The sequence below is a fragment of the Myodes glareolus genome, chromosome 4 (genome assembly GCF_982192425.1).
Source record: "Myodes glareolus chromosome 4, mMyoGla1.1, whole genome shotgun sequence".
NCBI classification, from domain to species: Eukaryota; Metazoa; Chordata; class Mammalia; order Rodentia; family Cricetidae; genus Myodes; species Myodes glareolus.
The window spans coordinates 19426411-19442954 of NC_142029.1; the positions used below are offsets into that span (position 1 = coordinate 19426411).

At 41.7% G+C, this 16544-nt stretch overlaps 1 protein-coding gene across 7 annotated transcripts in view; it reads right to left on the reverse strand.

Annotated features, from left to right (window-relative positions):
* The window catches only part of Lrrc49 (leucine rich repeat containing 49), a 102099-nt gene that overhangs the window by 49825 nt on the left and 35730 nt on the right, over positions 1–16544 (reverse strand). For 5 of the 7 annotated variants that reach the window (XM_048423488.3, XM_048423490.3, XM_048423489.3 and 2 more), the window contains one exon: positions 8685–8746. In XM_048423488.3, the coding sequence (XP_048279445.3) occupies positions 8685–8746 (62 nt within the window). Of the gene's footprint in view, positions 1–8684; positions 8747–8796; positions 8817–8871; positions 8966–16544 lie in introns of those variants that run through there. The other 2 variants (XM_048423493.3, XM_085689193.2) reach the window with 2 other exon arrangements.

Sequence of the window (16544 nt, forward strand, 5' to 3'; positions counted from 1 at the left end):
TTCTATTCTAGAAACTTCACATTACCAAAACCTCAGAGGTCTTTGATATATCATTGCTTTAAAAAAATTCAGTTCAGCCGGGTGGTGGTGGCACACACCTTTAATTCCAGGACTTGGGAGGAAGAGGCAGGTGGATCTTTGTGAGTTCAAGACCAGCCTGTTCTACAGAGCAGTTCCAGTGCAGGCTCTAAAGCTACACAGAGAAACCCTGTCTTGAAAAACAAAACACAAAAACAAACAAACAAAAAAGCTGTCAGTTCAACTCATAGCTTCTGGGAAGAGCCCATCCCCTGTGTAGTATAAGACCAACTAAATCTCTCCCCCCTCTCTCTCTCTCTCTCTCTCTCTCTCTCTCTCTCTCTCTCTCTTTCTCTCTCTCTCTCTCTCTCTCTCACACACACACACATACACACACACACAGACACACACACACAGACACACACACAATATTTTCATATGGCTTTTTCAGATGTCTTTAGTGCCAGCTATTCTTCCCCTATTCCCTTCTCTACCCTCCCCTCCCGTCCTTCTTTCCACTTCCCCACCTCACCTACATGTCACCCTGTGTTCAGTGCAGAGAGGGAACAATGACTCATGACTGGCCAAAGTGAGAGAGTAAGTGTCCGTGGACAGCTCAGACATAAATGGGACATAAATATGGATATGTGTGTGTGTGTGTGTGTATCACATATTAACACACACACAGCTCAGGGACCATCATGGAAGAGGAAGTAGAAAGATTGTAAAAGCCAGAGGTCAGAGAAGATTAGAGACGAATAATGTCTTCTGGACATGACTGGGCCACTCTTTCAGATTCACGGCAGTTATGGATGCCTGTACAAGACTTGCATGGGAGCAAGCCAGTCAGTCTTCTAAACTGGAGAGAGGTGAGGCATATAAACCCCTATTCCTTGCTAATGAGCTAAGGACAATTTTTGGCTTCTAAGAGAGGCAGAGCCAATTTTCTTTAAGGGTATAGCCAATGGTTGGTCTCTAGAACCCTGTCTTGGTGACTTGCTCCAATGGATGGTCCCATATCCATCAGAATATGGGCAGAACAGAGTGGACGTAGTGGGTTATTAAAAAAAGGGGGACAGGAAGTTGGGGTAAGGTTGAAATGGATCCGGGAGGAGTCAGGGGTAAATGTGATTAATGATTTATCTGTATCTATAAAATTCTTAAAGAATTAATAAAAATTATATTAAAATGTTAATTCAAGCCAGCATGTGACACATACCTATAATACCAACACTAAACAGTTTAGTTACACAGCAAGTTCAAGACTAGCCTATGCTACACATAGCAAGACCCTCTTTTTAAATAAACATACATACATTCAGGCTAATTCATTGTCATGAATAGCTATCAACCTCTCAGCTTCTTAAGTGTGAATTCAGCCTGATGCAAGGTGTGTGCACACCCAGCAAGCAGAACCTTTGTTTAATTTCAGTTTAAGAAGGCTTCTTTTGAGAAAAAAATACGTCAATTTATTTGAACTCATGAAAACAAGTTTTTATAACTAAAATAAATGGAGCTAGAAAATTCACGGTGACTTCAAATTATATGTGTTTATTGATAAGTTGGTTGAGGAGGTTCAGAAAATCTCCAACTGACCAATGATACCCGCAGACGAAAGGCCATCTTTGAACTGAGAACATAAATGTGGAATGATTAACCTCAACATTTTCTCCAGAGGATCTGGACAGTCAGTCACTCAGGGCCACTCCCCGCTTCAGAATGCCTCACTACAACCTAGGGCAACATTTCTATGTACTTTTGTACCTGTAGAGTTAATATTTCAAATGACTATAGATAAGACATAACACATAGACATAAAACAAGACATACAGTAATGGTAAAATAAAAAATGTAATGATGTACATTAGATTTCTGTGTCTCTCTCCTTCAGTGACCACATAAGAACAAGCATGGTAGAGGCTCCCAGATTCTTCACTGACTTCCTTCCTTCCTTTTCTTTCTTTTCGTTTTTTCTTTCTTTTTTAAACTGTACTTGCTTTGTGAACTCTGACCCTTCAATAAAGTGCAAGGCTTACAAACACTGTCCTCAGAAAACATCATTTCTGATAGTTGCTGAGACCAGAAAGAGGAGACTCACAGTGCAGAAGGAAAAGCTTTAGGGTCACACAGTCAGCTTCTCAACAGCCCACTCAAACAAGACTGCTACCATTGGGGTCATCTGGTTTTCAGGGCTCCCTAATAACTCAGAGAATGAACCTCTATCCTCTGTTCATGTCATTTAAATACTTTTCTTGGCAGTCAACTCTATACACAATTTAGTGAATTAGAAGACACAATGTAAGTACATTCTGTTAATAGTTCTGTTAAAGAAAACCTCACCCAAGTTATAATTGTACAAAATACAAAAAGACTCAGAAGACACACAAAGGAGTTGACTTCTGGTGCTCATTTATCTATAAACACTTAAAGTTACACTACAAAGTTCTAGGAGAATGGCAGTGATGTGAGTTTCTATAACAGAGGGAAATCTTGTGCTTGCTTAATACATATAGGTCCTGAGTTCCATCCCCACCAACACACACACACACACACACACACACACACACACACACACACACGGAGGAATAGGAGAAAGAAGAGATCATTAATGTTATAATTCCTAACAGAAGCCATTAGAGTCTTCTCCTTTAGAAAAAAAGTATTTTTTGTGTTTTTATGAGTATTTTGCCTGCACGTATGTATGTATACTACATGCATGCCTGGTGGCTCCAGAAGTTGGAAGTGGGTGTTGGATTTGCTGAAACTGAAGTTAGAGATGTTTGTGAGCCACCATGTAGGTTTTAGCCCTCAGATAGGCAAGAGTTTTTCTTAAGCCATGGCCACATTCATGGATCTTTTGCACACCCTGGTGCAGGTTGGAGCGGGCATGTCACCAAGCCTGGTAACCTGAATTCATTCCTCAAGGCCACGAGGTGGAAGGAGAAAACCAATGCAACAAGTTGTCCTCTGTGGGTGCTTCCACGTGGGTGCTGTAGCACACGACCCTGCTCAGTAATAAATAAGTAAATGAGAAAATAAAAGCTAAAATAAAAAAGACAGCACTGAGAACACTGTGTGTTTTTTAAAAAGTTGAGCTAAAGACGTGACTCTGTGGTTAAAAGTTTTAAATGCTCCTGCAAAAGACCCAAGTTTCATTCCCAGCACCCAAATCAGAGGGCTCATGACTCCTTGCAACTCCAGTTCCAGGAGACCTTCTGGCCCCCTTCATGGATGTGGCAAATACATCACACACATTCACATACACATGCACATGCACACATGCACGCACGGAGGCAAATAAAACTATTTTTTTAAAGTTTCAAAGGCAGAGTGTAGTGGCTTACATATGTATTCCCAGAAATTTGAAAGATGAGGCAGGAAGATTGCTATACGTTCAGTAAGGCTCTGTCTTAAAAGGTCAACAGCAACAATAACAACAAAAAAACCCACCAAAACAAAAAGTTTCAGTAAAACTTGGAGAAAGCTGTGTCCAAAGCATTATCCTTATAAGGAAAAGAAGTTTGCAAGGTACATCCTTGCAGGGAGTAATGTTCCATCATCCATGAGCTTTAGGAATTCCAGTGCATGGGAATACTAAAAGGCAACATTATATTTTCGATATTATTCTATAAATGCCTTGCAGCCATTGTTCCTGAATAGACACAGCTCAAAGACGGCCTTATGCTTGCCAGGCTCCACTGCATATTCAAAAGCCTTTGTTTCTGTAGGTTTTTCTTGTATCTAGAAGTTCTGGACAACAGCCTTGCTGACAAACCAGTACATCAACCTAGAAGCCTGAGACATCTGCCATGAGAACACGATTGTTTAGGGCTTTAAACCTCGCGGGTCCAGGCAGCAAACAGAACCTGAATGACCTACCGACAGCATGGCCGAGGGCACAGCAGAAGCAGACCCTGTACTGGAGGAGTTAGATCCTGACTGGAACTGTCCACACGCTAGTAAAGTTCGCACAAAGAGCACTCTAGGTGCTGGAGATGATAAAATAATGGGCAGCACACACATATTCCTTTGTTGTTTCCAGTTCATGGTCCAGCAGGGGATAATTTAAAACCAGGGCACAAGCTACACGTTTCAATAACAATACACCCGGCTCAGGAGGCTCTTAGAGCCCAAGGCAAGACCCCACAGAAGCTCTCAAACTTTAAAAACCAAACATAGTGAGAAATTTCCCTATTTCCATTATAAACCAATTCACACATTCCTAGAATTAAGTCCCCCCACCACACACACACACACACACACACACACAGATCCACTCACAACCAAAGTAGAAAATTTTCATAAACAGTGTTTTCCTTACAGTGTAGGGTGGTCTCTGATATTTTTTTCTTCTCTTCCTGTTTGCTGGGTCCTGAGGCACCAAGCTGGTTATAGCATCCCTGGGTATATTCTGACTTGAGGTTGTAAGACACACAAATCAGTTTTCAAGTCAGATATAGTTTTTTGTTTTACCTATGAGTTCTTGAACTGGGTTTAAAACTACAGAATTGGGTTGGGGGCGGGGAGCTATGGAGTTGGAAACTGCAGAAAGTAACTCCAAATGCTGCATTTAGCACGTGAACTCTTGGTGTCGTTTAGTCCAAGAGGTGCAGGGTGGTCTGGTTATTCTGATAAGGAGAAGAAATGGAGAGGTGACTGCCAAAGGAGGCGGACACGAAGACTGAGCAGAGGTATAGGATGCCTTAAGGGGGTAGGTGGGGCAAAATGTTGAGCACTGGGGGGGGGGGGAGGATGAGAACTGGAAGATTAAGAATGGCCTGTTCTGCAAGCTCCCTCTTCTGGTGTTTTCTATACTGTCTTAAAAATACCTGAGTGCTCACACTTAGGAAGGAAATTCCAAAATGTACCAACATAGATGAACCCTGAGTATACTATGCTAAGTAAAATGGGCTGCACGTAAAAAAACACAAACACTGCAGGATTTCATACAAGTGAGGGATCCCCCTCCGGCAATCAAATTCAGAGACAGAAAGTAGAGTACAGGTCACTAGCAGCTGAGGACAGGGAGTAAAGAATAATGCAGACTTACTTCGTGAGTTTAGAGCTCCAGGTTTGCAAGAGGAAAGCTCTCTTGAGGCTGGCTGCAAAACAGCATGGACACACCTCACACTACTGATATACACACTTTCAAAACAGCATTACACTGCAAGAGTCCTTGCCAGAGCCTCTGTAGATTCTTAGAACAGGGACAGCAAGTGTTGGGAGCAGGCATGACTAGGTTGTCCAGGCAATTCCGGAAGGGCTTGGCAAGAATAGACTACCTTTTGCTGGGTGGTGATGGCACATGCCTTTAATCCTAGCACTCAGGAGGAAGAGGCACGTGGATCTCTGTGAGTTTGAGGCCAGCCTGGGTTTAAAAGAGCTAGCTAGTTCCAGGATAGGCTACAAAGCTACAGAGAATCCCTGTCTCTGGGAGGGGGAGGTGGGGGGGTACACTATCTTTCTCAAGATAGCTGACTCCTGAACTAAGCTCAGGCTCAACAGGGAAACAGAGGCTAATGGAAGGGTTCTAGGTGGTCATCAGGGCAGGGTTCTAGGTATGTCCTGATGGCTAAGGTCACCAGGGCAGGGTTCTAGGTACATCCTGATGGCTGGGGTCAACAGGCCAGGGTTCTAGGTATGTCCTGATGGCTGAGGTCACCAGGGCAGGGTTCTAGGTATGTCCTGATGGCTGAGGTCAACAGGGAAGGGTTCTAGGTACGTCCTGATGGCTGAGGTCACCAGGACAGAGTTTTAGGTATGTCCTGATGGCCAAGGTCAACAGGGATCCTCCATATCCAGGAAGCAAGTTTCCTTCCTGTATGTGCACATCCCAAAGAAAGCCCAACTACAGATCAGATGCGCTCCCTCAGGACAGCATCCCCTGCATACACAGATCCTCCCCTTACCATCTGCATTCACAGAGCCTTTGAAAAAGCCTGTGTTGAAGAAATAAATTGCCTTAGTCATTGTTCTATTGCTTTGAAGAGACACCATGACCATAGTAACTCTTATAAAAGAAAACATTGAGTTGGGGCTTGCTTATATTCTGAGGTTTAGTCCATTATTGCCATGATGAGAGGCTTGGCTGCATGCAGGCAGACATAGTGCTGGAGAGGTACCTGAGAGTTATCAGACTGGCAGGCAAAAGGAGGAGAGCAAGAGTGCCACTGGGCCTGGCTGGGGCTTCTGAAACCCCAAAGGTTTCACACTTCCTCCAACACGGCCACACTCACCCCAAGGCCACCTCTTAATGTCACTCCCTAAGCATTCAAATATGAGCCCATAGGGGCCATTATTACTCAAACCACCACATCATAAATCTATCTATGAATTTCATAGTGAAATCTCATTTTGGAATTTTCTTTATTTACAAGGCATCTAAGAGTTGATGCAAATAGATCATTAAGAATCCAACAACTTGTTGAAAACCTAGGAAGTCCTACAACAGAAAGGTCAATAAACTTTCCCCTCTAAAGGGCAACATACTGGATATTTCCAATTGTCAGATGCAGTCGGCATCTCTCAGAGAAGACCAGAAGACCCTATGACATAGGCTATCATTTTGTTGCTTCTTCTCTTCATGACCTCTGCTACTCAGGAACACTGGGCTGTAAAGCCTGCCAACTCTATTAAGCAGAATATGGAGTCCAGGAAATGCACCGAGTTATCATTGAAGGTAGTCTCTAGCGGTCTATGGCGTAGCTGACATATGTGCATCTTAAGTAAAGTTTACACAAATGTTTTCAGGGCTTCATCTCCAAGAGATTTTTCTTCCCCAGATTCAATGTATTCACGATACAAAACCTCTGGGCCACTGGCTAGTGGTGGTGCACACCTTTAATCTCAGCACTCGGGAGGCAGAGGCAGGCAGATCTCTGACTTTGAAGCCCAGCCTGGTCTACAGAGTGAGTTCCAAAATGGCCAGGGCTACACAGAGAAACCCTGTCTCAAAAAGCCAAACACCAAACCTCTGGATCACAGATATCAATCCAGAGCAACAGATCCACTTTGGCTCCGACACAGATCGGGGAACACCATAGAGAAATCGGGGGACACCATAGAGAAATCGGGGGACACCATAGAGAAGCTAGAGCTCAGCCCGCGGAGAGACGCAGAGAAGGCAGTCACGGGTAGAACAAAAACCTTGAAATGCTGCCTCACTTATTTCTTAATTTCTTAGGAAATCATGCTTTTTCAAGGAAAAAAAAAACCCATTATTTTTATTTTATTGGCTGGGTGAACCTCCCTTCCAGACTTTGAAAGAAAGTTGTCTAGTATATAAGCAACCAACGCTGACTCCTCCTTACAAACCCAGAGTTTAGGAGTTCAGAGAGCTTGGTGCCCTGGGGCCTGGGAGCAGCGTAACCTACATATAAGCAAATACATACCTTTTCAGTTGCTCACACAAACAACAAGAAGAAACTAGTTCACCAAAGACTGGGGAAATAAATCTAAGGCTTTGCAGCAGCTTAAACTGATTGTGCATATCAGATATTTACATCATAATTCATAACAGCAGCAAAATTACAGTTATAAAGTAGCAACAAAATAATTTTGTTTGGGGGAGTCCCCACAACATGAGGAACTGCATTAAAGGGTCACAGCATTAGCAAGGCTGAGAACCACCACTTTAGAAGTTTGACAGTCTTTAGAAATCCCCTGAAGAAAACCAATGCCAACAGAAGTTTTACACACACACACACACACACACACACACACACACACACACACACACACAAACAGCAGGGTAGCTAGAAAAGTCCCACACAGACTGAGAGGAACACAGAAAGCCCTTCAGAAAACTTCTATGCTTTTCACCATCTTCAGATTACTGTTTTCTTTTAGGGATACAGGATAGAAAGATGAGGTTTGGACCCAGGAATGGGGGGTGGGGGCAGTGAATAGACGGATGAAAAACCCATGATTTCTAGTGCTCAGAAGCATAGACCTGGAGTCCGGGAAGAGTGTGCTTTTAAAGTTAGTGATTCCCCTTTCACAAACGGTCTTGAAGAGAAACTGAAGAGGGCAAGTCATGGAGTCAAGCCCAAAGATCTAGAAAAGGAGGCAGGACAGACTAGGGAAGTGAAGGTCTTTCTGAGCTGGGAAGCGGTCTCTGCCTCTGCTTCAGTTCTGTGACCTCCCACACTATCCCTGAACTAGACATCATGATATAAGGACAAGGATAGCAAGCAAAATGTGTGCGTTCGTCTATTCTAACGCCCTTCTCTGCAGAGACTCTCTCAGAAGGCAGGCAGGGCCGATTCCCATGCAGCTCAGTGACAAACATAGCCTGCTTTATTACAAATGCTCAGCGGCTGTGCGAACTGCAGATGATAATTCATGAAAGAAACTAATTCAGTTGAGTGGGGCAGTGGCTGTCAAACAAAGGACAGCAAATTCACACTGACAGCTCCATGCATCCCCCCAGCACAGCTAAAGAAAGGCCATGCTTTGCTAATTGCATCATCTTTAGCAACAGAGGCAGAAGACACAAGAGCTTCCTTTTCCCAACAAAGAACTTTCTCATGGGCGGTCCTCCCATTTTCAAATGTAAAATCTGTCAGGACAGTAAAACTCTCCACTCCGCTGGCTATCTCAAAGCATTAGAGCCAACACAGACAAGTTATCTATCTATTAATGACAAACTGGGAGTTCTCACATACCTAGATATATTGTTGAAGCTGAGAAAGAGGCGTTGGAGGCAGGGCAAATTATCCACATCTCTCTAGAAGAAAACAGAAAGCAAACATTTATCAGTTGAAAGAAGAAAAGTACCGTATTTTAAAATGCTCTCTTGTTCAGCTGCTGGAAGGCATTCACGTCACTTCCCCTCCCGCAACCTCGCTCCACCGTTCATTTCGAGAGCACTCGGGGATCCATTCTTCTTTGCTGCAGAGCGAGTGGGAGGGTTTCAGCACATCCGCAGGACGAGCTGCACCAGTGCCAGCAAGGTAAAAAGCAGAGGAAGGAGCAGGGAGCGCTGCGGCTAGCCTCCTTCACCGTGCTTTTGGGAAGGATGCCAGGATGCTACTTCAGCATTTACTGTAGCATAGCGGCGTGATCAGGGCTTCTTCAAAGTCACTTTTCAAAGGGAGACATCCAAAAGCTTTCCAAACAATGGTATATATTTCAAAGCAATTTGCCTCATTATTCTCAAACTTGGAAGCAGATCCAGTACAGGAACAACCACCACTCAAACGAAAAGCAGATCATAATGTCACTGGAGGGCATGGTAAGGTCAGCTCCTAACCTAGGCACAAACTGAAGGTTTAGACTGTGTACTCAAACACGTGCTAAAAAGCATTCCTGCAGTATTTTTAGAAGTTGCCCTTAGTCAATACTGAAGTATTTAGGCTAGGATGATTAAAAAACAGTTACAAAAAAAAATATGCCCAACTTCATCAGGGAAAAGACAAACAAACAAGAAACCTTCTGAAAAGCATCGCATACTAGAGGCACAGACTCTGCAGAGGAAGTGGAGCAGTCTGACTTAGTCCAGAGAAGGCAGCTGCTGAGGCGGCTGCAGGTGCGGAGTGGAGGGTGGGCTGCAGGGGCAAAGGGGAGGGTAGTGGGCTGGAGGGTGGGCTGGCATGGTGGCCACACAACCCCAGAGGCTGAGACAGGGCATTCTGGACTCCACGCAATCAGCCACTTCCCATGTAAAACTGTTTTGTTTCCAGATCAGCATCTACCTTCTGTAGTGACTGTCATTGCTGGCTCCCTGAAAAGCCTGATTCACAAGGGTGAAGAGTGGCGTCTAGATCTTTCCATGGTCAAAGTGTAAGTCTGTAGACCACAGGATGGCAGATTAACCACACATCCTACCCCCGTTATTGTGAACTGTGTAAATCGGTAAACTTCTAGAATCATCTTTTGAAGCGGCTTCTTTCTGACTTTCCCACACTTGAGGAGTGCAGGTTTCACTCCAGGACCCCGTATCTCACAGGAAATGGCTGCTGCTTTTTTATCTCTTCAGAAACACGTCAAGGCTGACCTGAAAGCCTCCACTCTACTCTCTTATCCCCAAATTCCTCCCGAGCGCTACCTCAAGTATTTCTGGGCACAAGCACTGTTGGCACCCAGCTGGGGAATGGAAGCAGTGGCCTGCATCTCCTGGGAGGCAGAGCATCCTTTAAAGAGTACAGTCTCACTGTGTCTCCCATGCCAAGGCAAAGCATACACACTCCTTTCAAGACACGATTGCTTTGTAATTAAAGTACAAACTCAAATTATTTTTATGGATATATTTTTTTAAAAAAAATTGTAATGCTTCTGTATTTATCTTCTTTTATAAAATCTACCAATTTTTCAAAATCATTACCTGTCATTTCTTGACAGTTTTAAAAAATACAAAAAAACGAAAACCAAAAATCCAAATTTAGTTTATATACATATCAATAACCTCTTCTGTAGCTAGCCTTTCCAGGACTTCAAAAAGCAGAATAATTATATACAATATTTCTGTTGTTCCAAATTTAACATCAAGAGAAAATAATTATTTTTTAATTTTCCTAAAGATTTTAAGATATATTTTCATAGCAAAATTCTAACATTACAACAGATTAAAAGAAAACATGTTTGTCATATTAATCAATTGCCTAAGCATAAATTTCTTATAATAAAAAGATCTGTTAAAAAATACTAAAATATGGCCTTCAAAAGGAAACTCTATAAGACCCAACTAGTAGGACTTATGACCCAGAGCAGGGGCTGAGGGCAAGTGTGCACAGTCTCCCTCAGCCAAGCGCCTCAGAGGGACCTGGGCAAGGTAGCTTCAGGGAGAAATGGAACAGGTCACCTGAAATCTGGACGGCAGAGAGAAATGTTACCTCACTCGGGGCAGCTTTGTTATTAACATCTGCATCCTCAATTAATGGGTAAATGAGTTAGTTCTAATGCCAGAAAACAAACAAACAAACAAAACCACTGAACACAATGATCCAAGTCTAACTTTGCAAACCTTGCTTAGCTGTGTCCAACAACCTGAATCCACTCTATCACAAACGTACCAATTTTAATTGAGCACTTAAGGCCTTCATTAAGGCCTTGTTTGTATAGAGTGTTTAATGTACTTATTTCATTTTATGTGTACGAGTGTTTTGCCTTCATGTATGACTACACACCAGGAGGCCAGGAAAGAGTGTTGCACCCCCAAAGGCTGCAGTTACAGCCAGTTGTGAGTGGCCATGTGGGTGCTGAGAAGCCAACCCTAGTCCTCTAGCAGAGCAGCCAGTGCTCTTAACCAAAGAGCCATCTCTCGACCCCTTAAAGCCCGATTTTCTCTTTTAAAATAACTTTTTAAAGGTCTGTAGTTTTCTTTTTAGGATCTGTAGGTTTTGCTACTGTTGTTGTTTATCTATTTATTTATTTTAGTTTTTGAAATTTAGATGTCATTACATTTCCCCCTTTCCCTTTCTCCCTCCAACACTACCCATGGACCCTCCTCAAATTCAGGGCCTTTTATTTTTATTGTTGTTACATATGCACATTCCTAAATGCACAACAAGCACAGCTGGCTCAGTTGCTGTAATATTGCTTGTATGCATATGATTTCAGGGCTAACTGTTTGGTACTGGATTCCCTGGGGTGAACTTCAATAAATATCCTGTCTTTACCTTCATAAACCAGACCAAGACTATAATGAGGTAGCAGCAGACTTTAAGCTGAGCTTTGCCAGTAAGTTATTCTGATGGTAGGACTCAAATCCATCCACCTAGTTGGCACCAAAATATGTTGTAAGCATTTTGGAATGATAGAGGAAGGAAAATTGGGGGTTGGAAAGCTGTAAGGATGCTCGAACCTTATATCTCTTTAAGGAAAAGCCAACAAATTAATTTTACTGTTACAGATTCAACAGTGCTAGCACATCTCCTCTGGAGGTTGCTATTTCACAGGCAAAGAGACTATCATGAGACAGCTAGACTATTAATATATATATAAGCATGAAAAGAAAATGCTAATACTGACCAAAATATTTATAGGTCACATTATTAATCTGCTCATCACCTTAAATTTATTGCACTTGAAACAATACTGAAAATCATATTCAACAGACTTCTGAAGCATGATTTAAAGATTTAGCGTCATCTCAAAATATAATTTTGTAAAAATAAAGCTGAATGAAATCATGAATTCTAAGACTGATGAGGATTAGAATTCCTTATTTTCTCAAAGAATGTCTTTGCATCTGAAGAACTTGTCTCCTCTGCACAGTACTGTTCTCCATATTCCCTAACTCTGAAATAGAACTGAATGACTCAGCAATCTGCCTGTCCAGAACAGCTACTACTCATGACTCAGCAATCTGCCTGTCTAGAATGGCTATTACTCATGACTCAGCAATATGCCTGAAGAGAACATCTATTACTCAGGCTATTCTTAGTGACTCTTCTACAGAGAAATAAGGAAGAAGCAAGGTGAAGACACAGGGTGTGGTAAGGCAGCAAACAAGACAAAGAGGACAAAGAAAACTTTACTATTGTTTTCATTATAAATAATCCCACCTTCCGCCTTTCCAATGGTGAATGCTCTCAGATGTGTAACAACTCCATATATGGCTAACGCTAAGATCTGGCTTGCTTCCGCGTTTCTGGACCTATCTGCATCTCCCACGTGGCTTGCTGGGGTTGGCTACCCAGAGGTTATTTAAGCTGTAGACTGGCTTTTCTCCAGGGCGAGAGGTTGCGAGTGGTTGCAAGAGGTTGTGAGAGGTTGCAAGAGTTTGTGAGAGGTTGTGAGAGGTTGCGAGAGGTTGAGAAGGAGCAAGAGGTAACGAGAGATAGTGAGAGGGTGAGAAGATTCTGAATAAAACTGCAGTTAAGAAGAGTCCGGTGTTGCATCCGCATTGCTGATAAGGCAGACGCAACAGGCCTGAGCCAGGTCCTCTGGGGGTTTGGGCACACCCAAGTCTGGGACCTCTGAGGAAGTAGATCAGAGTCAGAGACTTTTGCAGGACCAACCCCAAGCCAGGGACCTCTGCAGGAGTGGATCCAGACCAGGGACATTTAAAGATACAAGGCTGAGCCGACAATTTAGCCAGAGCAGGCCTGAGACAGCAACAAAATCAACAAAATAGAAACAAAGAAAATAATACAAAGAATCAATGAGACAAAAAGTGATTCTCCAAGAAAATAAACAAAATAGACAAAGCTTTATCCAAACTAACCAAAAGACAGAGAGAGAATATCCAAATTTAAAAAATCAGAAATGAAAAGGGGGACATAACAACAGACATGGAGGAAATACAGAGAATCATCAGGTCATATTTCAAAAACCTGTACTCCAAAAAATTGTAAAACTTAAAGGAAATGGACAACTTTCTGGATAAATATCACTTGCAAAATTAAATCAAGACCAGATAAGCAAATTAAAGAGACCTATAACTTTTATAAAAAAAAAAATAGAAACAGTCACCAAAAGGCTCCAAACCAAAAAAAGCCCAGGACCAGATGGTTTCAGTTCAGAATTCTACAAGATTTTCAAAGAAGAACTAATACCAACACTCCTCAAATTATTTCACATAATAGAAACAGAAGGAACATTGCCAAACTCTTTTTATGAGACTACAATTACCCTGATACCCAAACCACAGAAAGACATTATTAAGAAAGAGAATTAAAGACCAATCTCACTCATGAACATTGATGTAAAAAATACTAAATAATATACTGGCGAAGCGAATCTAAGAACACATCAGAATCATCATTCACCATGATCAAGTCAGCTTTATCCCAGAGATGCAGGGATGGTTCAACATACGAAAATCTGTCAACGTAATCTATCATATAAACAAACTGAAAAATAAAAACCACATGATCATCTCAGTCGATGCCAAAAAAAAAGCTTTCAACAAAATACAACATCTCTTCATGATAAAGGTCTTGGAGAGAGCAGAGACACAAGGAATATACCTAAACATAATAAAGATGATATACAGCAAGCCAACAGCCAACATCAAACTAAATGGAGAGAAACTCCCAGCGATCTCACTGAAATCAGGAACAAGACAAGGTTGTCCACTCTCTCCATATCTAGTCAACAAAATTCTTGAGGTCCTAGCTAGAGCAATACGACAACAAAAGGTGACCAAGGAGATACAAATTGGAAAAGAAGTCAAACTCTCACTATTTGTGGATGATATGATAGTTTACATAAGCGACCCCAAAAATTCTACCAAGGAACTTCTACAACTCATAAACACTTTCAGTAATGTAGCAGGATACAAGATTAACTAAAAAAAAAAAATCAGTAGCCCTCCTGTACAGAGATGATAAAAGGGCTGAGAAAGAAATCAGAGAAACATCACCCTTCACAATAGTCACAAATAGCATAATATAACTCGGAGTAACTTTAACTAAGCAAATGGAAGACTTGTATGACAAGAACTTTAAATCTTTGAAGAAAGAAATTGAAGAAGACACCAGAAAGTGGAAAGATCTCCCATGCTCTTGGGTAGGTAGAATTAACATAGTAAAAATGACAATCTTACCAAAAGCAATCTACAGATTTAATGCAATGCCTATCAAAATCCAAGCAAAATTCTTCACAGACCTCGAAAGAACAATACTTAATTTCATATGGAAAAGCAAAAAAAAAAAAAAACAGGATAGCCAAAACAATCCTATACAACAAAAGAACTTCTGGTGCATCACAATCCCTGACTTTAAACTTTACTACAGAGCTACAATACTGAAAACAGCCTGGTATTGGCATAAGAACAGACAGGAAGACCAATGGAACTGAATCGAAGATCCAGATATTAATCCACACACCTTCAAACACCTGATTTTTGACAAAAAAGCAAAAAATATCAAATGGAAAAAAGAAAGCATATTTAACAAATGGTGCTGGCATAACTGGATATCAACATGTAGAAGAATGAAAATAGACCCATATCTATCACCATGCACAAAACTCAAGTCCAAATGCATCAAAGACCTCAACATAAAGCCAGTCACACTGAACCTCATAGAAGAGAAAGTACACTTGAATGCATTAGCATAGGAGACCACTTTCTAAATATAACACCAGTAGCACAGACACTGAGAGAAACAATTAAAATATGGGACCTCCTGAAACTTAAAAGCTTCTGTAAAGCAAAGGACATGGTCAACAAGACAAAACGACAGCCTACAGAATGGGAAAAGATCTTCACCAACCTCACATCAGACAGAGGTCTGATCGCCAAAATATACAAAGAACTCAAGAAATTGGTCACCAAAAGAACAAATAATCCAATTTAAAAAAATGGAGTATAGACCTAAACAGAGAACTCTCAACAGAGGAATATAAAATGGCTGAAAGACACTTAAGGGAATGTTCAATATCCATAGTCATCAGAGAAATGCAAAACATCAGTCAGAACAGAATGGCCAAGATCAAAAAACACTGATGACAACTTATGCTGGAGAGGTCGCAAGGAAAAGGGAACATTTCTGCATTGCTGGTGGGAATGCAAGCTGGTACAACCCCTTTGGATGTCACTGTGGAGGTTTCTCAGGAAAATTAGGAAACAACCTTCCTCAAGATCCAGTAATGGCACTTTGGGGTATATATCCAAAGGATGCTCAATTGTGCCACAAGGACATGTGCTCAACTATGTTCATAGCAGCATTGTTTGTTATAATCAGAACCTGGAAACAACCTAAATGCCCCTCGACTGAATGGTGTATAAGGAAAATGTGGTACATTTACACAATGGAGTACTACACAGCAGAAAAAAATAATGACATCTTGAAATTTGCGGGCAAATGGATGGAGCTCAAAAACATCATTTTGAGTGAGGTAACCCAGACCCAGAAAGACAATTATCACATGTACTCACTCATGAGTGGCTTTTAAACATAAAGCAAAGAAAACCAGACTATAAATCACAGTCCTGAAAACCTAGACAACAATGAGGACCTTAAGAGAGACATACATAGATCTAATCTACATGGGATGTAGAAAAAGATAAGATTTCCTGAGTAAATTGGGAGCATGGGAACCTTGGGAGAGGATTGCAGAGGAGGGGAGAGGCAGGGAGGGGAGCAGAGAAAAATATAGAGCTCAATAAAAATCAATAATTTTTTTTAAAAAAAAAGACTAAATTAATTCCAAATTGCCTGTTGCAGGCACCACTTGCATCCCAGATGCTATCCACGGACAGCACACACGAAGCCATCATATTCTAACCACACATTTCTTTAAATGTCTATGAAAACCGTCAGTGTCTGCTCAGGCTTCTAAAAGGCACTAATATTCTTATTTGCACTTCCAATTTCCTACCATCCTAGGGCAACTGATAGCAGTCAATAAGCTGCATGCTGCTTTTCTGATCTGATTTTCACCTACATACTGTTGTCATTTCACCAAAGGAAAGCTAAGGAGGCATTACAAACTGGACTGGAAAGCAGGTACTTGTGCTAAGGAGGGAGATCCCCACCCCTACACTCTAAAGCACTACTCTTGTAGCTATGATGAAAAGGACTAGGCACCTATATATCATAGTCAATGGCCTTCCTTTATTTGAATGTGCACCTGAA